We start from the raw sequence: 23357 nt of genomic DNA, 5'->3' as shown, positions 1-23357 counted from the left end.
GCCTGTGACTCTTCTTAACATCATATTGGCATGTACAGTATTAAAAACAGTCCAGATCAAGGGAGAGATAATCCCAGTAAATCATGTCTGCATCACCATATGGCCATCAATGGGGTGACGTAATCATCAGGAAGATCATTTACAGTGGACGTAATTGGATTATTTATCAGCGCAGACTGGAAAATATCCTTTTTCCACTGTGCTAAATGTTTTATTCTATCAACAGGAAGACGAGCAGGGAAAGATCACGTAACATGGCAGCTAACATGTCAGTCAGGAGGCCCACAGGTGTGTGGTGAGAGTCCAGGTGGACGACTAAGCCGTCACGTGTCAGCGCGACCCTTGACCTGCAAATAGACTCACCTTCGACCAGCTGGTCCACGCTGCTGATCTTCTTGGAGCCGTCCAGGGCGTAGATGGTGCGGACGCCCTGCGGCAGGTTCACGTTGTCGGACAGGGAGCGGGTCAGGTCGGCCAGCAGGGCGTCAAAGGTCCGGAACCTGTCCGTGGAGATGGCGTACACGATCCCGTTGAAGTAGCGGTCTCCGTTGCGGTAGAACCGCACCTTCTTGGCTCTCTTCTCCGCGCTCAGAGCCTTCAGGGTGCGGGTCCGGTACAGGCTGCAGTGGGCGCTGTGCGTGGGACTCGGCACGCCGTTCATCCTGGCGTTGGAGCGGCCGTGTCGCTGACCTTTGTCCCGCTCGTCGAAATGCTCCATCTCCATCGCGTTGCAGAGGCTCACGAGTACGGCCGTGCTGTCTGTTGGCAGAGGAACCCGCAGCGGGGAAAGTTTGCACTTTGCGGGGAAAGTAAACAAAAGCAAAGAGGTGCGAAAATGGCGCAAAGGAGCGGAGGAGAGCGTTAAAAGGTGGCCAGCCGGTGCCCGCCGCCGGTGCGCGCTCTGGAAATAACTCCCTAATGACAGATTAAGTGCTCTTAAGCCGAGCGGCGGACGCCGAGCCCGAGGACGAGCCGAGCCGAGCCGTCTGACGGAGACGGCGAGCGTCACGAGTCGCCACCAGCCTCCTCATTCGCTGCTCCGCGCGCCGCGAGGCGGAGCAGCAGCCCGCACGAGCAGCCCCACGGAGCCGCGACCTCGCGCCGATTACCACGGTCCACGCTGCGCCGAGTGGGGGTCTTAGTCTAGGAACGGGTCCTACTTTGGGCGTTAAGCGAGCGAGCGCGGCGAGGCTTCAAACTAAAGTGCCAGCGTCAAATGACAATGAATGGAAGCACAGTGACACGCTTACCCACGCGAGAGATTAGCGCTTCTGTGACGGTCACCTCCAGTCTGGCTGATGTTTGATTTCCCAGTGGACGTGCGGAAACGAGTTCACTGAGCCACTGGATGATGTGTGTGTGCGCGCGTTCGCGCGTGTGTGGTTCGGCCCCGACCGCAGTGAGCCCCTTTGCGCGTCGCTGCCGCTCCAGCGTCTCTGCGTGTTTGTGCGTGTGCGCAGCGAGCGAGAAGCAAAGCTGCCGGACTGGACGCGAACTGGGCATCCGCTGCGTCCCCTCCCGCTCTCTCTCTCACCCACCTCCACGTCACTCGGTCGTGATTTCCCTTCAGCGCCCCCACCCCTCATTAGGATGCGAGCCCACGCTTCCCACTCGTGCCGGGGATGCTGCTGGTGCTGCGCCCTCCCACTCCCCCCCAAAACCGCTCCAATCAACACGCGTCAGCTGTGGGGTCGCTCCCGTTTATGAGCTTCTGATTTTAGACCAAGTTTATGTTTCATTAGGAGGAAAACATAAAAGTAGTTCAGACCAGACCCTCATTTCACCTTTATGGTCGTGAATGTAAATTAATTTTGATCCAACATTTGTGCTGTGCATAATTGGAGTGTAGGTGTCTCAACAGCAGATTGGAACCGTGAGGCTCAGAGCAGCATTACATTGAGCCCAGCACGTGAGGTGTTATGCAACACATTTACTCAGCTGTATGGGCTGAAACTCACACTATAGGCTTCAGACTGTGGTTGAGCTGCGTAACACACACACACACACACACACACACACACACACACACACACACACTTTGGGACACACCCATGAAACCTGGGTCCAGATCAATGGAGGACATGGTCAAGGGCCTAAAATGCTGAGTGGCAGAACACAGGCTTGTAAAATTGCATTAACTAATCAAACGGACGCTGCTTTACTTGTGGCCACGGCGGCGCGTGAACAGAAGGGATCTCCGTGACAGTCGAGTCGATGCAGATTTAGTTTTCGTAGACGCTTGTTCAGAGAGGGAGAGGAGCTGAATGAATCAGCAGCAGCGTGATTCACCGTGTTTTGACAGATGCTGTAGTGGTTTGTCACCGGTCCACCTGTCAGGAGACATCTGGGGGCTTCTCTGGCTGCGTGAGTCACGGGGCCCAGAACGTAAGGAACGCGAACGAGGTAATTAACTGAAGACGAGCAGGCGGTGCTGCAACGCATTCACCAGCGGCTCTGACGTTTGAGGCCTGGTCTTTGACTTCAGATTTAAAGGGCAGCTCCCTTGTCACCATAACCACGTCTTTCTCCCTAAACTGAAATCTGGGTCAGAATTCATGAGCTGATTAACATTTCATCCTGGTTCATTAGAAAGTTTTGAGTTGAAATCCATCCTCCACACGCAAACACACATGAAAACAGCTTCGGGCGGTTTTCACTACGCTCGCGCAGGCAGATTCCGCCCGCCCACGTTTCTAAAGGCGGTCAGTGGGTGGGAGGGGGGGGCGGACGGCCGCCCTGGACATGAACTACATCAGCAGAGAAAGTGGTGGATGTGGCGTTGCTTACGTAAAGCCTGTCGTAGGAGGTGTTCAGTAAAAAAAACGAGAAATGTCAGACTCAGCAGGCTCCTCTTGGATCAGGACACAAGCTCCACATACAAAGTGTGAACAAAGTCTTCCTTCTTACATGTTTTATTATTAAAAGTATTTAATCTGCCTTTAGGAAGTCTAAGGACATGTCAGTACATTTTGAATATAAAATGACTTCAGCCGTCCCACATGAGAACACTACATAGACTATATATGACTATGCAGAAGGTTTCATTAGCAGGTTTGGGTTAGGGTGTGTGCTTCAGGTAGTGCTCTAACGTAAGTGACCTGCTTCTTTGAGCCTTCTTCTCTTCTCGCTTCTCACCACCTCTTCCTTTCACATTCACTCCTCCTCCGTCATCTTCTCGCTCCTTTCCCTTGAAAAGCTCAGCCTCCACCCTCCTGCTGGCCGCCTTCCCTCTACGGACCAAGACACGGAGGGAAAGAGTCCAACACACTGTGTGAATGAACGCGCTAGCACAGAACCAATGGAAAATCAGTCAGAAAGCTAAAATGACGCTGTACTTCTCAACAATATCAGCTAAAGACGTCAGATTATTTCTCGGGCCTTAAAGCAGGTCTGCACCTGTGGGTGCTGTGCCTCACTGGGCTCCTCTGCTCGCTCTCTGTCGCCCCCTGTGGCCGAGTGGAGAACTGCCGTCTTTGGGCTTCACTGGAGGACAGCTGCGACGGAGAACAACAACAACAGTAACTGCGCCTTAGATGCACGTTCGTCTATTTACAAAAGAATGATCAGAAATTCTGCCCATTCGTTTCTGAAACGTTGAGAGAGACGTGCCGGCGCGACTCTGATTTCTCATGCAGCCCTGCAGAAAGTGATGCTGCAGCATGAGGCAAGAAGTCCTTGGCTCACTTTCTGCTTAAACAGACACTGACCTGTTATATAACAGCGAACAGTAGGGTAGGAAAGTGAAATCATCATTAGCCTGAAAGAGAAGATTAAGAGAGCGCGCTCGTCCAGCTTTTAACCACGACAGCCATTTAATATCCAATAACTCAGTCTAGATGTTCTGTGAGCGCTACTGGCTTCAGCTGCAGCTGCTGACATGGAGGAAAAGCAGTGCTTACCATGGCGATTTCTGACAGGAACGCCCGCCTCTCATCATTGGTTTTATGAAATGCCTGAGTTCAAGGAAACAGCAAAACCGTCACTAATCCGCCAGCGTTGTGTGAGTGTTTCAGACGTATTTAATGTTAATGAGCTACAGATTTCAACAGATTACAGGCTGCACATGAATCCTCTGTTCTGCTAATATCTTGCTGTTTGTTGAGCAGAACAATAAACAAAGAGGCCGGTGACAGGACAAAGGTCAGGGTTCAATTTTGAAACGGTGTTAAAAATTGAAGAATGCAAATCCGAAAATTTCATCTAAATCTTTTCCAATCCCCCCCTAATCACGGCCATTTGCAACTGAAATATTTATTAGCTGAAAAATGCAAAGCTGATTGTCTAAGACGTTGGTGACTCTCACAGCGCACCTTTCGCTCCTGCTCCACCCGGCGGTGACAGTCCAGCAGCTGACCCTGCAGGTCGCGCTTCTCCTCAGCCAGGAGCTTCACTCGCTGCCTCAGCGTCTCCTGCACCAGAGGTTCCCTCAATTAGCAAAACTCGTTAACACGAGGCCACATATTAAAGCGTCCGACTGTTCAGCACTACTCAGGTCTAATAAACATCCAGTTAAATGTACGATTTGTAACTGATACAGATCTTAGTTCTATCTTAAACCCCACACATCGATGGGGCATTGTGTTGTTTTTACATTACGCTCCCATGGTTTGTTATCCTGTGGGTATTCTGCTTGCGTGAACAGCTGGCCTCGCTCCACATCTGCTTCTCTGCCGACCGTCTGCACGCGGCAAATGAGACAAACGCAACGAAGCGCAGCACTCACCAGCGCCATGTCGTCGTAGGCTCGGATGGAGGCCAGTCGATCTGTGCAAAGCAGGAGAGCGTGAGACACTGTCACTGAGTGGGGGTGAATCACTGAGGAGGACGCCGGCCCGTGGACTCACCCGCCGGGTCGCCTCGCAGCTCCTCCAGCCTGTCCTGAATGAGCGACACGTGTCTTTGCAACTGGCCGTTCAGCTCCGTCTGAGTCTCGAACCTCGTCTTCCACTCGTTTCCTGGTACGTTAGAATTGTCTCACTACAGTTGCACAGAGGCTTTGTGTTGTGTTACGTGCACTCGACTCATGAGCAGCTCTAATAAATCCTTCAGGCCTTTTGCTAGTGTTACTCTGGGATCTTGTTATGCACTTGGCGTCATCTGGTGAAAGTTTTGCCTGAAAGGTCACAAATAACTATTGTGACCTTTTACAGCTTTATGCAAATCAATCGTTCCCAGACTGAATGTCTTTCTGGCACGGCCTCAACAACAACCACTGGTGCTTCTGCAAATGGCCCCGTGTGTTCACAGAGCCTACTTTTCTTTACCAACCCACACAGAGCATGTTTGCATAATCAGCACGAACAACAGCAATGTAATAGAGTGACTCAATATATGTCTTATTTCATATCTTAGATGCAGATGTGAGCATGCATGAAGACGAACCCTCCCCGTCGACGCTGTGCAGTCTGTCCTGCAGGTCGCACATGGTACTGCGCAGGTCCGACACTGACTCTTCCAGCATTTCTCTACGGTTAAAGCCACAAACTGAGTGTAATGAGCCCATTCACTTTAAACGTAGGAAGTTTACTTCTTCTTACTTAGTCTGCCTCTCCTGCTGAAGTGCTGCCTGCAGGCCTGCCACGTCGTATTTGCTGTAGTCGCCGTCTCCACTCATGTTTCTGTAAAAACAGCGTCGACGCAAAAAAAAAAAAAAAGTTTTCGGTTTCCATGGAGACCGCTCCTTCCGGCATGTTCACGTAGCGTCGGGAAAAGAAAAACCCGGACCGTAAGTTTTTAGGCTTAAAAGTATTCAAATCGTTTGTCATCACAGATATTACTTGATAAAGCTCCTTTTAATTCAACGTACAAACAATATGAACAAGCAGAAGTCAGCGTTTTATTAAATTAATTTCTAATATTTAGTGTAGGAATATAAAACATACGTTTTTTTTATTAATTATATAACAATGTGTTATATTGTGCCAACAGACCTCACAGAGGAGGTCAGATCAGGCTGCAGCCTGCAAAAAAGTGACAGTTCATATTGTAAAGTGCCATCGTATATTAAACAGAAAAATATTCATTTATATATGACATTATATTTACATTACCAAGCCCACATTACATCAGAAAGTCTTTGTTTTCACATCATTGTTAGCTTATTTGTTGTATATCCATCACTTTTATAGAAGTTTATAATTTTTATGGTTTAGAAATAAACGCCTGGTCCAGAAAAGCACTGAGGACGTGACCTTTGAAGCTATTTTTTCATGTGCTCCTCCTTCGTGTCAGCATCTTTTGGCCCCTCCTTCGGGCCCTCGATGCTGTTTTTGGATGTTTTCTTCTCTACAGCGTTCATGATCGCTATCGTTCCCAAATTGTCAATGTTGTACGCGGCCACGCCGACGTTCGCCGCTGACCGGAGGCCGGTGTCTGTGGCTTGAGCTGCTTCGTCGCCGTACCTTCACCATGAATAATATGGTGGCGTTAGTACAGCAAGAGATTATATGTGTAGAATTGAACAAATGTGGGTTATGTCGATAACATGAATATGCTGAAACATTTTCTTATTAAACATTTTATTAGTAGCAAACTAGGGGAGCGGGTACAGGTGATGTGCAACAGCAAGAGTTGTAAAAACCGCAACCAAGGCAAGCAGAGTTTCAGCTGCAGGTACCATGAACAGACCCAGAAAGACAAAGACCATGATTAAATTACACCAAGTCAAAAAAATCTGAAAAAGCTCCAGACATTGTAGAGAAAGAAATCAATCAACACCCAGTTCAGCAACAATCAAGTAGATTTCTAATATTTCTTAGTTCGTTATTTTCTGACATGACCTGCGTTAGTAAACTCGGGTTGAACAGGGTCAGTGAGTCCACAAGTCTTTTCTTTTATTCCCTGTGCAGTCTTATGTTGCTTCTTTATGGAAGCATAAATCTGGAAGAAAACAGGTAAAAAGATCAGTGTCCCAACACACGAGAAGAAGGAAGTAGAGCAGCCGAGTATGAGACTGTCCTTTGATGCAGAAACAAGTGAGCAGCTGGCTTCAGAGACAGTTGGTGGACAATCAGAGCAGTTCTGGCGATAACGAAGTGGAAATGTTGGAACTTACTTGTGCTTCACTGTTGTGACCGTCTCTGTTGCCATACTTTTGCAGACCAGCTTTGCTCCGGTCTCCAGACTGGACCAAATCGCAGACAAACCTGGTTTGGATGTAAATTGCGTACACGTGGATGTGTGAGATCATAACTTTACAGATACGCCTTTGTTTTGTTACCTACCTTTTGCACTGCTGACGGCCACAAACTTGGCCCCATCCAAGTTAGAGGGGCGGCCATCTTGGTTTTTCTTCATCGACTCCGGGACCATCTTAGCCCCGTGTTTCTTCACATGGGGCGCCATCTTCTCTGCCACTTGTCCTATCACCGTGCTCAGGCCATTTACTGTGAAAACAATCCAACATTAGAACGCCACATCCTGCGTGGGGCGCCGGAGCGGCCTTTCCCCGAGCGCTCAGGTGCTCACCCAGGAAGCGGCTGACGCGCACGGCGCCACCGGTCACCTGCTGCGTGGTCTCCAGACCTTGGGTGACGCGGGGGCTGACCACGGTGGGAGTCTCCTCGGGGGTGACGCGGTCCCGGATCTTGCCTCCTCCTTTCTGGATGGCCCTACCAGTGGCCTCTGCTCCTTTTGCAAATGACTGACTCAAGCGCATGGATCCTACAAACACAAACGTTGTGCTTAATGAATACAATTTAGGAATATTTCCACTGTAGGAGAAGGATGTGCAGCAGACTGGTGCGACAGCAAACACCGCCCTCTAGTGGTGGAGTTTAGAACTGGTTAATTTGTGCTGTGTTTACTGGGAACGACCATGTGCTCTGTCATATTGTGTTTTTTCCTCATTCAAGGATTCACACAAACCTGACAGGATGCCTCGTCCCATCTTCTCACTCCACCCAGGAAGCGGTGCTTTTTCCGTCTCTCCGTTTGGCAGCATCTCGTCAGGTTTTCTCTTCGAGGGTCCGAGGGGAACCTTCGTACTCAGGTTGGGAACTTCTGCCCCGGCTCCGTCTGAACCCTGTAAGAACACTCACATTATTCAAGGGAGAACACACAGCAGCATGCTTTTAAAACGGGTCCTCGCCCAAACAGGTAATGTAACATGCTCATATGGACCACGGCTTCGATGGCAAAGCATGACAAACATGTCAACTATTCAGTTCCTCCTGAAGAGTTGAGAGTTAAGTTACACAGTAGAAACAGACTGGTCACATTAAAAAAATGTGATTCAAAGCACAACACAAGCTAGATTTTCTCCAGACTAACCTGGACCCTGAGGTCGACGAGCTGCGACAGGACGTCCTGGAACATCTCTCGGTCGGCGGCAGGAAGTTCAGAGGACAAAACCAAACCCACGAAGGACCCGGGCGTCTCCGCCAGGGCGTCGGGGAGCATGAAGACCCCAGAGTCAGCCAGCAGCACCGGGGTGTCTGCTGCGAGCGGGAACACCCGGCCGCAAACCTTCAAAACACCAGAATAGTCATCAGATGTTATGCACCATCATTAACAGGACGGGTTCATCGTGGAATCATTCAACCTGTTTCCTTTTCACATTCCAGATGTGCTCCTTCCTCCATCTCACCCTGTACGAGGCCCATCTGGACCTGTGCAAACGCTCCACTCACCCAGGCCTGTTGCTGCTCTGTGCTGCTGGCATGCCGTCAGGGGAGCGGGACCCCCGACGGGCTGCAGGACACGCGGCAGAAGTGCCGAGTCATCGCTTGACGGGACCATTGTCGCGGTGGGAAACAAAACGCATGCAGAGCGCAGCTCAGGCCCCGACATAAAGCGCTCTTTGTAGGTGGAGCAGAATGCGGTCGTGTGCAGGTTTTACACACAAATCATCACGCGGATACATTTCCCCTAGATTCTTTATGCACGTGTCACACACAGCAAAAATATTTATTAATTATCAGTCTGTGTTGTAACAAATTCAGTTCAGACCATGAAATAATATCATCAGATCATAATTTTATTTTGGTGTAAAGTTACTTAGAAAGTCAAATATCCAATGAAATACTTCATTATCCGCACACAAACATGCTTTTCCTTCATCACTTACATTGAGAAGCGCTGAGGGACTCTGGGCGCTGGAGTCCTTGTTCTGCCGCCTACATGTGACGATGCGAAGGAAGCCCGGACACAGCGCGGAGCGGACCTCTCCGTCCGGCGCCACGAGGAACACCTGCACTCCAGAGGGGATGAAGAGCAGCTCGTCCTCCTCGCGCCGCGCTGCCGCTCCCGACCTCAGGCTGCGCCGCCCGTCCGCCGGCTGCGGCGTGTAGGCCGGGGGCTGGTCCCACGGCGAAGCCATCGGGCCGAGCGCCGGCCGGTGCGGCGCCGCGGGTCGGAGCGGCCTGACGGGGGCCGTGGTCCGGGCGGTGGCGGGGGTGGAGGGGTGCAGAGGGCGGACAGAGCCGGGAGGAGGCTGAGCGCTGAGCTTCAGCTCTGGGTAAAGGTCGTGCGGAAGCTCAGACAACAGGCGACCCCTCCGCTCCCCGGCTGTCGCCCCCCACGTCTGCAGGTCAGAGAGGTGGGAGTTGACGGTCGCTAGCGTCTGCCTCATCCTCTGCTGCAGCCGCCTGGCCTTGTCCCACCCCACGGCCCCACCCGCTCGCTCCTGCCCCCATGTGGGGACCTGCAGCCCCTGGAGGAGGTGCTGCTGGCCGTTGGTGTAGCATTTCAGGGCCTCCGCGGTCCTGCCGGCCTCCTCGGCGGTCAGGCCGCGGCTCAGGGCGTGGAAGGCGAGCTCGTACTGGTCTTTGATGAGCAGCAGCTCAGCGGGCTCGTCCATAGCGGAGAGGAGGCTAGAAGAGAATGGGGGAGTGAATGGAGACGTGCCTCCAAAAGCAAGTAGTCCCCAAAAATATGAGAATTAAGAATATGAAATGCTTTCCCACTGGTCCAAGTAGGTTTTATGTGAAACAGATGGGGGTGAGGCCTTTAATACAGTTTCAAATACAGTTTTCATATTTGGAGACAGAGTTCAGAGTTTGTACAATTATACTGTGTTAATCTGACTGGTGTTTTGTAATTAAGACTAGAGTAAATAATAGGAACAAACATCTGTCCTCACATTTAAATGTCACAAAGAAATGCTGCTAAAATAAAATAAAAAGGAACTCTACTTATAGCAAAGTGGACGAGTTACTGTAATGTGAGAAATGTCTGTGGTTTGGAGCAAGTTTTACCTGAACAACAAGACGAGTGCTGCGTTGTTAAAAGACATCACGTGAACAGAACTACCAGAGTGGATTTATTTACATTTTCACCACATTATCAACTAGTTTGCACCAATTTCAGAATCACGTCTGACCACAGGGTCCGACGAGAAGCAGCGTTAAAACACAGCTTACCTTCAACAGCCAAACGTCAATGTCCGGGTTCGACTACGCGTCTAATTATTAATACGCTGTTTCAAACATCTCTATGTTCCTACAGCTCTGCTTTCATTTCACAGACTAAGTCTAAATGGAACTGGTCTCATAGGCGGTCACGCACTCGCTGGGCTGAGGTGACTCAGAGGAAAGGCAGAGCCGGAGGCGGAGTCACCCACGACACGCCGTAGTACCTGTTGGGGAAAACAAAGCATCCACTCAGAGGCGTGAAGCAGCGAAGAGCAGCGGTGAAGAGCAGCCGAGGCTCACTCCGGGCTCTTGAACCTCTCCCTGACGGCCTGCTCGGGGCGACGCTCCGCGGCCACGTGCAGCCGGTGGAGCTCCGCCACGCAGGGCGCGATGTCGCCCACGGTGTACCCGGTCAGGACGCGCAGGGAATCGGGCTGAAACGTAAAAAAAAATGAGATTCACAGGTCGTGTTTGGAAAAAGACCCGCTCATAGTGGAGGCAAAGTTACCCATAGAGACTTGTCCACAGTGTACGAGGCCAGACAGAAGGCGGCCGCCGCCACTTTGGACGGAGGATACTGCAGGAAGGGCTCCATCTCCAACAGGCTCAGCTCCGCTACGTACTGGAGGCGGGAGACGTTTGAATATATGAGCATGACATCCTTCTAAGACGCGCCCGTGCCCGTGTGTGACCTCCCTCACCAGCGCCAGGCTCCGCGTGCGCGCGCACACCGCGTGGACGCACGCGAACAGGCGCAGGAACTGGCTGGCGGTGGGCGCCGCCACGTCGAAGCGCAGCACGCGCAGGACGAAGTGCTCCATCCGCACCAGCTGCCTGCTGGTGTACGCGTTGTCCGTGACGTCCGCGAACTCGCCCAGCTCCGGCGGCGACGTCTCCTCGTACTTCCTGCAACGAGAGGGTCGCGGGTCACCGTCGCCGTCGCCGTGCGTCGCTGGGGAACGCGCGTCGCGTAACTCACGCCGCGATCAGCAGCGCCGCCGTGCCGACCAGCTGCAGCTTGGCCCGCGTCACGCGCGCGGCGCGCGACAGGAAGCGGTCCACGTAGTTGACGGCGAGGTGCAGCGTCTCGGAGCAAAGCTTGTATTCCTGGGTGACTTCCGCCAGCCAGTCCACCAGGACGAGCCGCATGCCGCCCGTGACCTCCGGGTGCTTCCTCAGGTAGTCTGGCCTCGGTCGGAGCTCCATCTGGAAGTAGAAGCAGAGGCAACGCGGTACAAAACAATGGGCCATTTGCACGAGGTTAATTGGTCATTTCGCACCTCACGCTCCCTCAGGTGTCGGTGTATGTCCTCTGTGTACTCAGACGGACGCAGCATGGGTTCATCGGGTTCAAACTGGACGAGAGCATCTCTGCAGGAACCTGCAAACGGGTCCGAGAGCAGCTCAGCAGCCGGTAGGTGATGGGACTATACAAGGTGCTGGAGACGCAAACTGGCCTGGGCGCGAATGCAGCGGGGGGCCCAGATGCTCCGTGTTGTCTGGGTAACAGCCGCCGGAAACCTCTTCATGGCCAGAAGCCGCAAGAACGACTTCACGGGCCTCTTCCACGCACACGTCGTAACTGGAACTGGACCAGCAGCCGAGATGGTTGAACTGGGAGCAGTCTGAGGCCGCGCTGCGTCTGGACAGCTGGCTCCCCTGTGGACAAAAAGCAGGAACGTGACGGGAGTCCACAGGTCGGTCCGCGCGTGTCCCTCCGCGCGTGTCCGTCCTCGCGTGTCCGTCCGCGCGGGTCCGTCCTACCTGATTGGAGGAACGGCCGCGCGGCTCGTTCTCTGACAGGACGCCGAGCACGCTCCGCTGCCTGGACCCCTGGACCTGGAACGGCTTGGTCGTGCTGGAAGGTGGGACATTTTCTTTACTGGTGCGGCTGCCGTACTGGACACTCGTGTTGAAGTTCATCTAAAAACAAAGAAAGGAAGAAAAAATGTCCAAAAGATTAAGATAACTTGTGGCTACAAATCTGCTTCCCCTTTTAGCCAATGCAAGGAGAAAAACAACGTTACCATGGTTACCACGGCTTAATCAACATGCAGAAACACATAATAGAGAGATAAAAGGTGAAACAGGGGCCACAGACACACTTGTACCACAGCGCACAGCCCTTTACCGTGAAGCCCCCTACTACAGCGGAACTCACCGTGAGGATCAGCGGACGCGGTCGTGAAATCGCCGCTAACGTTTCCCGTTTGGAGGTAAACAGCGACCCCTGGCGGCGTCAGGCAAACCGAACCTGCTTCCGGTGTCATCAGCTGTCAGCCGTTAGTGCGTTTTCCCCTTCACTGGAAACGAACAGCTGATGTTGACGTCACGCGTCAACATTTACGTTGAAGCGTGATTTTATGCACATTTATGTCTGATTTTACTCACTTTATGTTGTTGGCCTTCAACATTGCTGAGTTATAAACGTCATGGCCTGTGGCGGCAGGCTGCATTTACTCTCCCGTTCCTTGTTGTCGCTTTAATCCACGGACCCACTGATCTACAAAGAGCTCGTGTCACCGTGTCATAAAGCGATTGATTGACTGATGGTATGTTGCTGGACCAGAAGAGCGGAGTCAAACTTGGAGAGCTGCCAACGAGACGGGCTTTAGTGTAGAAAATAGAAAGCTGTCGCACGACATTCTCGGTAAAACACGTGGAACATATTTAAAAGCCAAGTAAGTGACTGTAAATGCTTTAGTTATGAAACATTCCCGCTGATAAAATCCATCATGTTTGTTTACAGCCTCCCTCCACGTATATTAAAGGAGCGAGCGCGTTATCAGCGCTGCGCCTGTAGACAGCGTTTGCGTCTTATCGGTCTCGGATCTAGAACCCAATCCCCGTGTCCCCGGTTCCATCACTGGCAGCTGCTCCAAGATTTGAGTGGGAGATTTGCGCTTGATGTGATTACCAAAGCTTTGCTGTCTGGTGTTTATCATAGTGTAGTGTTTACTCAGATTTGTCTGGATTCTCTCCTCCCTTCCGTTTTATCTTTGCGGCTTCTCCATCTGTGAAGGGGCAAAAACGCGGATAAAAGTTCCAACGCGGTTCGCGAGTTGATTTATTTGCTGCTGGGGTTGTTTTGACACATGAACTCAGCTCACAGCAAAGACTGCCAGTGGATAACACGGTGGAAGTAACACGCATTCTTCTCTCAAACATTGACACAATTCAACAGAAAGCCAATGTGCAAAGATCAGTGTGAGTTTGGAGTGAGGAGCGAACTTCAGGCTGCTGTAATGTCTCCACTGACCGTCAGGGGGCAGACTTCCTCTTTTACCCATGACAGCCTGATGCTCATCATCTCTGCAGCATCCAGGCAGACTCACATGACGCTATGTTAAATAAAGATTTAGAGCTTTTCAGATTTTACTCTCATTTAGATGCTCACTAATAGAAGGTCGCTTGTCCCTATTATTGTCATCTAGTCACTAAAACCAGGCTGAGGTGGAAACCTGGGAGAATTGACTGCTGGATGGCTTCACTGCTGCTGCTGCGGTGGAGCAACAGGAGATTAAAGCCTGAAATCTATCAGTCCCCGACTTTTAATGCACCGTTTCCACCACACAGAAACCAGAATCATGCTATAATCCACAATTTACCTCCAATGAAGAGCGAAGTGATGAATATGAGCAATCAGAACAAAGGGAATGTTATGGATTTTCCATCTGCAGCCGCTGTGTGTGCGGCACTTCATCACTTCGTTTGTGGTGCTGAAACAGATCTACTGTACAGCTGCGTCGGGCAGAGAGGAGCGTTCGTTTTCAAATGATAAATGAAAAAAAGTGAGTAATTGTCTCCCTGACAGATAAGATTCATTAGAAGGTGGTTCTGTGGCGATCTGATGAAATACCCTCATCCATCTGGTCCACCGGAGACGGTGGATAAGGTCAAGAGCTGTAGCTATTTTCCCCTCTGAAAACAAAATCGATATCTCCTCACGCTGCGCCGTGCGACGGGACTGAGTCATATTTGTGCGTCTCTAACGCCCAGCGAACACAAACGTGGCACCTGCTCCGGGGACGCGGCGCCTGTCGGGCCTCCGGCGCCCGTTCGGGCCTCCGGGCAGATGCAGATTGTTTATGACAGTTAGCGTTGGGCCGGTGCCGTTCCATTAGCGTGATGTATTGCCGGTGACGGGTCGCGAGGAGCCAGATGGGCCCAGGGTCTGAGCGTCACTTCTGGAATAGTGCGCGAGAGTCTCGGCTGCACCTTCATCAAACAGCGCTGGCCCCGTGGGGGGGGGGGGCACGAGCCGCTCACGCTCTCCACCAGAATACAGTTACAGGTTTATTGGCAGCTCAGGTTGATTAAGCTCCTGCTCCCACGGTGTGTGTGTGTGTGTGTGTGTGTGTGTGTGTGTGTGTGTGTGTGTGTGTGTGTGTGTGTGTGTGTGTGTGTGTGTGTGTGTGTGTGTCATGTGCACATGTAAGTCGTGTTAGGCTGACGGTGAAATTAGCAGCATTCATTAGCTTTAAAAGACGCCCGGCAGCTCTTTGACGTCCCCGTTTTCAAAGCGACACGAGACAAACTCTAACTAAAGGTCAAACTGCACAGGTGTCAGGGAAACAAACAGCAAATCTATTTCCCTTTCTCTCTCGTCTGAAGGTCAAATCTTTCACTCTCTTTGTAACAGAATATCACTTATTCAAGTATCCGGATGCGGATCAATATCTCTTGGTGCCGGTCTTTTACATTTAAAGCTTCAACGCTGTGACCACGCAGCTCAGAGCTCCTCACTATTGACTCACGCTGACCCAAACCTTAATCTGGTATCAGACACACACACACACACACACACACACACACACACAAAAGACACATCTGCCCAAAGGTTGAGTCCTTCTTCACACAAAGCCTGTTTCGGTTTGTAAACGGCGCACAGCATCATCAACGCTTTGATGGTACTTTTACTGTTGACTTTTTGACTGCGGCCTCTTTGCGACCCGTTAAACTACTCAGCACCAGAGACGAGTCGGCTGTTTGATATTCACTGACTGACTCGGCTGCAGACACCGGCTCGTAATTAGACTAAGTGAGTTGTTCTTGCATCCCCTTTATCTTTAGTGGCTAAACTCGTGCATCTGAAAGTTCCCGTCTTCCCATGCGCCAGACACTGCAGATATGAATTATGAATGTCTGAAGAGGAAGGGCTTTTTTATTTGCAATTTAGGGCCCCCAAATCTTTTGGTGCCGTAAATTATTCATATATTCAAATGATTCGAACTTTAAGGACATTTTTTTTCTCCTTTCTTCTCCTCTTTCATGAATTTAGAGTGCACCCTTCAGGGGCACGGGGCGAAATTGGCGAGACTATTAGGCAGCAGAGGTTCGAGCCGAGCCGTGTTTTCAAAAGATTTCAGTCCGCTTTTCCGCTCAGAATTTGTACACGCGTCCCGTCCTTTCTGTTCCTCCACGCGCGAGGGACGGATTCTGAGGCGGCGCCGACGCCGCGCTGCCACCTCGCTCATTGTTATTCTGGACGAGGACTCGCCTGACGGGCTGCTGCGCTGCGTGTGTGTGTGTGTGTGTGTGTGTGTGTTCGCTCTGCTCCCATGCCCTCAGATCTGTGCAGATCAATTTGATTGGCATGCCACTGCAATGAGACAAAATACTGGAGTGTAGCTCATGTTTATTGGCTGAAGTCTGCTTTTTTTTTTTAAAAAACACAGCACCACATCTCAGATAATTCTGCACAGGATCACATAAACATGGACAAAATGTGTGATGTTCTGTGATTCAAAGCCAAGGCAGGTACATTCTCACTCTTAGCGGAACATTTCAACCTTCCAAAAATCCACTGAACTAATATATTTACCACCGACGTCTCAGCACTTTCTCGTCTGAGCTTAAAGGCGTTTCCCGAGAGTTTCGCTCCTCAAATCTCCAAACGAACCGGGCCTCCGCATTCAGCTGCGCCCGTCTTCGCCCTCATTAGCATGCGGCGCAGGGAGCGGCGTCCTCGCAAGGGCAGCGCTGGGATGGCACGGAGCCGCAGCAGGCTGGGATATCAGGGAATAACACGGGATCGGCCGCTCCTTCGCCGTCCGGGATTAGCAGCAAAAGCCAGCGGAGGCCAGAGCTCTTATCTGCGTCCTTCAGCCTCTCTCTCTCTCTCTCTCTCTCTCATAATTAGCTTTAGCAAACACAGGCCACATTCAGCGAGTTGGGGAAGTTTCAGCGCGTCTATTTCCACGCCTGTGTTTAAAAAGGGTCCTGCGGAGTTCAGGCAGCGAAGTCTGGGGAAGTCATTATTAATAGAAGCGATTAATTGCCACGCTCGTTTCCTCTGTCCTTGGTTTCCCCCTCCGCGCTGCAGACGCCAGCCGCAGCCTCCAGCATCTCACTGAAATATTCATCCTGTGGTTTTTTTGTTGTGGTAGTTGCCGCTTTGGGCTGGTTCAGACTCGGAGCATATTCACTATTTACTCATCAAACTGACCCCAGACCACCTGGAACAGCTGTTCTCCGCTCACGCGTGGACCAGACGTGTGACGTGAGCCCACGTCACGTTTGGACCTGGTATAAAGTCTTTTCCCTCTGATCTCCACGCTCTCGTCTCTGTCCTCAGACGGCAGATGGCAGAAGACAGAAGCATCTGTGGAGGAGGAGGAAGAGGAGGAGGAGGAGGAGGTGCCTCTTCCCCTTCACAGAGCAGGGGCAGGTGTCATCTGCCACAAAATTAACACCTTCATGAATACGATTAAGGCGCTAACAAGCTAACGCAGCGCCACACGCTAGATTTATATCACTGCAAAAAGTGAACTGGGCCTCGACGGCTCACAGACACTTTAGCAGCAGAGTGGAGTGCGTTTCCCTCAGCTGCTTTCTTATGAAGACCCGACGAAAGAGACACTAGAAATGAATGTTTGTTCTGCTGATGTATCACCTAAAGCACGAAAGTGACTCTTCCCCCGGAGAGAAAAAAGAAAACATGTCCTTTAGCACAACTCACTGGTGATTGGATCGAAAACTAAAAAAACAGACAGTTACAGTCAAGTCACATCCAGCTGGTTTCACAAGAAAAGAGGAAAAGCATTTGTCTTGAGCTTAGTTGCGGTCATGCTGTATAACGAGGCTGCTGGGAAGGAGCTCAGGACGAAGACGCGTCAGAGCGCTGCCTCCTCCTTCCCGGGACGCCCTCGCCTCGTTCGGCTCAGGCTGGATTCCGTCCACTGACGCATTGGCCGTGAGCGGAGAGCGAGGCCGTGTCCAGCACACAAACACGGCGGATGAGGACGGAGACAAAGGCGCGAGTGTGTGTGTGTGTGTGTGTGTGTTCACATAATTACACGTATTGATTCTATCAGTCTACTTAGCATTGAACAACTGTGACTGATGACTGATTTTGCTAAATGAAACCTGAAAATAAAAGAAATGGATTATTAATAAAAGGCGTTGAGCTGAGACCCCCCCCCCCCCCCTCCTTCCTCTTGTCATCAACACACCCCTTTGTGCACTTGCTCCCGTTTGAATGGTGTCTTCTCCAGCTGTAGTGTGACATTTGATGTGTGTGTAACAGAGAGCGAGAGAGCGAGAGAGAGAGAGAGCGAGAGAGAGAGAGAGCGAGAGAGAGAGAGAGAGAGAGAGAGAGAGAGAGAGAGAGAGAGAGAGAGAGAGAGAGAGAGAGCGAGAGAGAGAGAGCGAGAGAGAGAGAGAGCGAGAGAGAGAGAGAGCGAGAGAGAGAGAGAGCGAGAGAGAGAGAGCGAGAGAGAGAGAGAGAGAGAGAGCAGGCTCACAGGGAAGATCTCAGGGTAACAGATCTGGTTCGCTCGGCAGAAAGACCAAACGCAAAGGCATGGATTTGTGCACAACATGAACGCCGGCGACGGATAAACTGCCTCACACAGAAAACAGGTCTGTAACTATTGCTTTGGGTTTTAATTTCATGCATGCTGCAGGCAGCGCTCTTCATCAAGTGTTTCCAAATTGTTTGTAGGAGGGAGCCGGGCTGGAAGGTGGCGTTAATCTGATTTGCACGAGGGGGGGGGGGGTCGGTTTTGTGCAGATGTATCTGTCTCCTTCAGTCGCTGGCAACTTTACTCAGTGATTTGTCACCACTCGAGCACAAGTGAGAAAATAAGGAGCGTCGGACGGGAGAGAGAGAGAGAGAGAAATGTTCCAGGAGCCCCGTCAGCTGTTGAGTGGCAGCATCCTGTCAGTGTTAATGCTCGGGTTTGGATTCACCCTGCAAGTTGGGAAACGAGTGGGTTTCCCGTGAGAAGAGGCGGAGGAGAGACGCGCTGACCGTAAAAGGCGCAAACGCGTCCTTCCAGGCGCAGGGTGAGCGGCAGCAGCGCGTTCGTGCGCTGATGAAGGATCATCACGCACAGGAAGTATCAGGAGAAATTAAGAGATGTGAGGACGGGGTGTAAAAATACACTTCACCACGGGGAGAAGCGCGCGAGCGAGAGAGCGAGCGCGCGCGCATGCAAATCCCGAGACTTCAAAGAGAAGCGGCTCATTATCCACGCTGGCCACTGACCCCAAACACCTTCTTCCTCGTTGGTAATGATCAACGCGCGTCCTCGCGCTGCATCCGTGTCGCTCGTAATAAGCCTTTTCTTCCCCACCAACACCTTTGAGCGCTCTCTCTCCAGTTGTGGCCTTTTTACTTTCATCCTTCGCCGCCGCGACGGCCTCAAACCGGCGCTCGACCCCCGGCGCGCCTTCGAGTGCGTTCAGGTGCGTCGTGAGCTCTCCGCCCATTCAAATGTAAAAGCAATGAATAAAAACATCAGGATATTGTTTTGGAGACTGATTCAAATTCAACGTCTCCTTCCAAATACGGGGCCTCGTCCGCCGTTTACAGACAAACAATCCAAACTGTTTTAAAACGTGTTGGAAACAGTTGAGAGCTCAAATATTGAAGCGTGTCTTTCCTCGTGCTTTCATCATTCCTGCACGTCTCTGAGCCCGACACCAGTTATCTGTGGCATTAGGGGCTGATTGGAATTCATGTGCTTGATCCCCGGGTCGGCGTTCGGTCGATCTGGCTCCGGATGGAAGATTCTATGATGTCCAAAATTCTCGGCACTTTCATCTCGTGGCCGCGGACCTGAAATGGTTTGAATGAGGCGGAAAAAGAGCTGGTAGTTTCACACAAGTCCGTGCATGTGGATGAACGTCCCTGGTGCTTCTGCTGTTGGCTCGGCTTCTCTTTGTTTGTTTAAGCTTGTGATATGAATACAGATGAGAAAACACACGCACACACACACACACACACACACACACACACACACACACACACACACACACACACACACACACACACACACACACACAGAAAATATGGCCCAAATGCCATGACATTTTGTTGCACATGGATCTTGTCCATAATTCATGAAGCGAGAAGCTGATCCCTGAACTGCAGGCGTCAGACTGCATCTCTATCTGACGTTTTAATATACAGTAAAATAAGACGAGTCCTATTTTAGAGCATATTCTGGCAGACGGACGCATTAGATACGACAAACAGGAGGTTCTAGAGGATGTGAACTAGTGAAGGAGGATTGGGGTTGAGGAACAGATTGAGAAAGTGGAGCAGAGGAAGGTTCGTCGTGCAGCGTCTCAGGAGGAGCTGGCTGAACATCCTCCTCCAGCAGAGGATGATATTACAGGAAATGCAGAGACCGTGAGCCGCAGAAGGACTTGCATGTAGTTTGGGACGAACGGGAGCTTCAGGAGACGGGTGACGGTGTGAAGAGACAGAAAGCTGTGGGAACGGCGGAGGGGGGTACGCATCCAGAGCTCCTGGCTCAGCACAGCGAGCAGGAGGTTACAATGCAGAATCCAAAAGTTGTAGCTGAGGGTGAAAAGGAAAAAACACGTCTGCAGGAGGCCATTGATGAGTCCTGGTGAGAAATAGGAGCCTGACTGCAGCCCTCACTGCCAGCTTTTATGTGGAAAATCAAATAATGCCGCCTCAGCGCTTGTGAGGGTCAGTCTCCAGAACGCCACGAGCCCCCCCCCCCCCCCCCCCACGTCCCAGAGGAGAGCTGCTGTCAGCCTCCATTATTCTGGACCACGGCTCCACTGAGCGAGCGCTATGTGGCCTTTATGCTGCCACAAGCTGAGGATCTGCAAAGGGCCGACGGCGGATGGAGCAGCCATGTTAAAACAAATAAAGCAGAGAAAAGCAAAAGAAATGATCATTTAAGGACCAATTTAACTCTCCGCTCATTTGTTAACGCGCAGCGATTGAGACCAACATTCGGCCGACTTCATTTGCAAACGCATCTGTTTCCCTCGGCTTAAACAGCCTCCGGAGTGTGTAAATGTGAGAGGCACCAGACAAACGGCCTCCGCTCGTTACGGCGCCGCGTCGCACGACCGCCATCAAACCGCACCAGGCCCGAGCGACTCCGATTCAACGCGCCGCTCCGTGTACAGCGCGTAAAAAGCCCAGGCCGGCATCCATTATCTTCCCAATTAGGCCCACGTGTTGCCTGCGCTCAGCTGTTCCCAAGGAGAGCGACTACTGGCATTTATTAAACGTGGGCGGACGCGTGCGCTCACGTCTGACCTCCTCGGCCTCGCTGGGACCGCACGCTCCGCCCTCTTAAAGTAGATTAGCTGGAAAAAGAACCCGACGTCCCACGTTGCCTGGATACAAAAAGCATCATTAAGCACAATTATCAGCCACTTCAGCTCACAATGAGCGTCCTCGCAGATTTCAAAACAAAGTATCATTAACGACGGTAACGTATACAGAGCGGCGGGGGGGAGGAGGGAAAGACAAAAGGAAGTGGGAGTGGGACGGAGCAACAGGTGGGAGTTTGTGACAGTAAAAGAAAAGGTGGGACTTTTTGAATTACTGTGAAAATGGTCCATACCCGGACAAACCGATCCCTTCATTCAATTAATGTGAGCAGGTTGATGAAGTGAGGCACGGAAAACAGAAAAGACAAACTGTTCGAAGGCAGTTGCGGTGAAAATCAATACGGGAGAGTTGTGAGGGGAGGACAGAGACGCCGAGCGGTTCTTCATTGTGCTGGAAGGAGCAGTGGGAGCAGTTGATAAAGAAAACAGAGCCGCGCGGCCACAGAAACAGAGGCTCATCGCTCCTCATTACGCGGCGCCTCGAGGTGAAGACGGCGTCTACTGTAACGTCCAAGGAGACGAATGGAGAGAGGACAGAAGGAGAAGCAATATCACTGAATTAAAGCTTGGGTTTTTGTCTGCTCCTGCAGCAACTGTGTTTAATAGAAAACGCTATAAAAGGCCTGATTAAATCCTTGACCATCAAACAACAGCGAGCTTTCGTACAGAAGCAGGACCACATTCCTCTCTGCATCACGACACAAGGCTGGACTCAAACACAAATGGCTCATTCATTTCCTTCCACAGACACACAACATCGCTGGGGCTCACGGAGCAGTGTTAATATACATCGAGGGGGGTGAGGCTGGCGCTCAGTTGTCGTCATGAAAGCTGATTATGAGCAGTTTAATTTCATCAGATAAGGAGGGGCGTCTATGAGCTCGAGGCTTTAGCCTGCTGGGCACAGAACGAGGCAACATCGCCCCCTGCTGTTCGTTACATGCTCTGATCTCGCTCCATTACTTCACCATGTTTACAAGTGGAAAATACACAGAAGCGTGGGGCAGGTTCGCTGCAGCAAATAGCATTTTCTAGAAATAAACGCGCAGCTTTTAAACGTTAAACACCGTGTGCACTGCTGTTCCTTCACAATCTCTCTCGTTTTCTCTCCGGGGAATGGACGCAGACCATCAGGCAGGATGTCAGGGATGGACGTCCCGGTGGTGGACCACAACGACACTGTGATCTCCCCAATAGCCAACGGCACCATCCTCCGCTTCTCCCCGACCTCTGCCTCCACGTCGGCCGCCGCCTCGTCGCCGGGACGTCCGGCCAACGTCTACGTTTACGTGTGGCTCTTCCTCGGCCTGCTGGTTTTCCTGCTGACGCTCCTCATCATCTCCCTCCACAGGCTGAAGAACATCATCTCCTCGTCCTCCCCGGTGCCCGACTGCAGCAGCGAGGGGGGGAGCTCCTTCACCAACATGGAGATCTGCAGCATCACATCCCAGCGCTCCACCATCTCATCGCTGTCCACCTGAGAGAGGGGGTCGGAGGGAGTGTATACACACACACACACACGCGCGCACACACGCGCGCACACACGCGCGCACACACACACACACACATACAGGTGCATTTTACACCAGCATGCATGCAGACACAGAGACCAGAGGCTCAGCTCCTCCTACTGTGACACACAAACAAAACGATCACCAGCCGCAGCAGGAACCACGTGCGTTTGCTCTTCATGCATGCATATTCAGGAGCAGGTGGTCTAGTGGGTCAGGAGGCAGAGGACACACAACTCAGCGTGATGAAGAGGTCTCATGAGGGACTGGACCCTTCTGAGCCGGACTCTGAGACAAGCGAGACCTGAGAGGATAATGCATTCCACCACTATGTCACGTCACGCTATAGAACAAGTACCACTGTTTGAATGTGAAGCTTTGTACAGTATGTCCTGAAGCATCATGTCTGTAGACCAATGTACAGAATCAGCATTAAAATAATTTCCAAGGCCTTTGTTTTGTACAAAAACGCATGACTGTTTTCAAGGCTGGCGCAATACTGGACTTTTGCGAGAAACTGGCTCATTATTCAAGAGATTCTGCAAAAGAGAGTTGCACAATAACAAGAAACAAGGTGCTGTGTGTGTGTGTGTGTGTGTGTGTGTGTGTGTGTGTGTGTGTGTGTGTGTGTGTGTACTGTAAATAAGCAAATGAAGCTACAGACAGACTGGGTGAAGGTGAGCTGACTGACGGGACCACCCTCGCCTGTCAGCTCCTATGGCCCGTCTCCATAGTGACTAAAGCACGAGAGCCTTAATCTACAGCAGTTTAGTTTTAACTACACAACATGCAGCTTCTGTGTCATAGCAAGCACCCACTCTGAACAAACAATGAGATAAAGGCTCAAGGTCTTCTACATTAAATCCAAGATACCTGTGCTGACAAA

The 23357-nt window shown here is 51.4% G+C and overlaps 5 protein-coding genes across 19 annotated transcripts in view; 1 reads left to right on the top strand and 4 right to left on the bottom strand.

Moving 5' to 3' along the window:
• Positions 1–1529, bottom strand: part of dclk1a (doublecortin-like kinase 1a) — a 32078-nt gene extending 30549 nt beyond the window's left edge. Inside the window, exons 1-2 of one of the 4 annotated variants that reach the window (XM_041073819.1) lie at positions 1251–1529; positions 364–759 (exon numbers count right to left, since the gene is read on the bottom strand). In XM_041073819.1, coding sequence (XP_040929753.1) covers positions 364–759; positions 1251–1503 — 649 coding nt within the window. In that variant the 5' untranslated portion in view covers positions 1504–1529. Of the gene's footprint in view, positions 1–363; positions 1008–1250 lie in introns of those variants that run through there. The other 3 variants (XM_041073817.2, XM_029172884.3, XM_041073818.2) reach the window with 3 other exon arrangements.
• Positions 1530–2896: 1367 nt separating this feature from the next.
• On the bottom strand, positions 2897–5766 carry ccdc169 (coiled-coil domain containing 169). Of its 6 annotated transcripts, none has more exons than XM_029174669.3 (9): positions 5538–5680; positions 5383–5465; positions 4845–4955; positions 4724–4764; positions 4311–4409; positions 3900–3953; positions 3708–3757; positions 3397–3494; positions 3092–3230 (listed from the first exon to the last, which is right to left on the bottom strand). In XM_029174669.3, exons 1-8 carry the CDS (start codon positions 5612–5614, stop codon positions 3413–3415), a joined length of 597 nt encoding a protein of 198 aa, XP_029030502.1. In that variant the 5' UTR covers positions 5615–5680; the 3' UTR covers positions 3092–3230; positions 3397–3412. The 6 variants fall into 6 exon arrangements, with proteins under 6 accessions (XP_029030501.1, XP_029030500.1, XP_055370430.1 ...); XM_029174670.3 differs by having other exon boundaries at positions 3148–3284; XM_029174668.3 differs by lacking the exon at positions 3708–3757 and having other exon boundaries at positions 2897–3230; positions 5538–5766.
• Positions 5767–5814: 48 nt separating this feature from the next.
• sparta (spartin a) lies at positions 5815–10694 on the bottom strand. Of its 3 annotated transcripts, XR_008696618.1 has the most exons (9): positions 10362–10509; positions 9068–9812; positions 8272–8466; positions 7867–8023; positions 7468–7662; positions 7224–7385; positions 7055–7145; positions 6780–6879; positions 6262–6401 (listed from the first exon to the last, which is right to left on the bottom strand). XR_008696618.1 is itself a non-coding variant. In XM_029174663.2 (8 exons), the coding sequence occupies exons 2-8, from the start codon at positions 9797–9799 to the stop codon at positions 6200–6202; spliced, it is 1734 nt and encodes a 577-aa protein (XP_029030496.1). In that variant the 5' UTR covers positions 9800–9812; positions 10577–10694; the 3' UTR covers positions 5815–6199. The 3 variants fall into 3 exon arrangements, 2 of the variants coding, with proteins under 2 accessions (XP_029030496.1, XP_029030495.1); XM_029174663.2 differs by lacking the exons at positions 6780–6879; positions 10362–10509 and adding an exon at positions 10577–10694 and having other exon boundaries at positions 5815–6401; XM_029174662.2 differs by lacking the exon at positions 6780–6879 and having other exon boundaries at positions 5815–6401; positions 10362–10508.
• Positions 10243–13110, bottom strand: ccna1 (cyclin A1). The gene is made up of 10 exons (XM_041073875.2): positions 12744–13110; positions 12514–12655; positions 12117–12275; positions 11810–12011; positions 11633–11733; positions 11332–11558; positions 11054–11258; positions 10861–10974; positions 10653–10786; positions 10243–10576 (listed from the first exon to the last, which is right to left on the bottom strand). Exons 3-10 carry the CDS (start codon positions 12273–12275, stop codon positions 10525–10527), a joined length of 1194 nt encoding a protein of 397 aa, XP_040929809.1. The 5' UTR covers positions 12514–12655; positions 12744–13110; the 3' UTR covers positions 10243–10524.
• Positions 12077–22923, top strand: LOC114870047 (serine-rich and transmembrane domain-containing protein 1). 5 transcript variants are annotated; one of them, XR_003788243.3, is made up of 3 exons: positions 12077–12217; positions 12353–12568; positions 13787–13892. XR_003788243.3 is itself a non-coding variant. In XM_055514457.1 (3 exons), the coding sequence occupies exon 3, from the start codon at positions 22100–22102 to the stop codon at positions 22439–22441; it is 342 nt and encodes a 113-aa protein (XP_055370432.1). In that variant the 5' UTR covers positions 12077–12217; positions 12353–12568; positions 22087–22099; the 3' UTR covers positions 22442–22923. The 5 variants fall into 5 exon arrangements, 3 of the variants coding, with proteins under 3 accessions (XP_055370432.1, XP_029030505.1, XP_029030504.1); XR_003788244.3 differs by lacking the exon at positions 13787–13892 and adding an exon at positions 13537–13759; XM_055514457.1 differs by lacking the exon at positions 13787–13892 and adding an exon at positions 22087–22923.
• Positions 22924–23357: the final 434 nt, after the last annotated feature.

Source organism: Betta splendens, chromosome 14, assembly GCF_900634795.4.
Source record: "Betta splendens chromosome 14, fBetSpl5.4, whole genome shotgun sequence".
NCBI lineage: Eukaryota > Metazoa > Chordata > Actinopteri > Anabantiformes > Osphronemidae > Betta > Betta splendens.
Note: the sequence above shows the minus strand (reverse complement) of the source record. Positions and strands in the feature narration are given on the sequence as shown.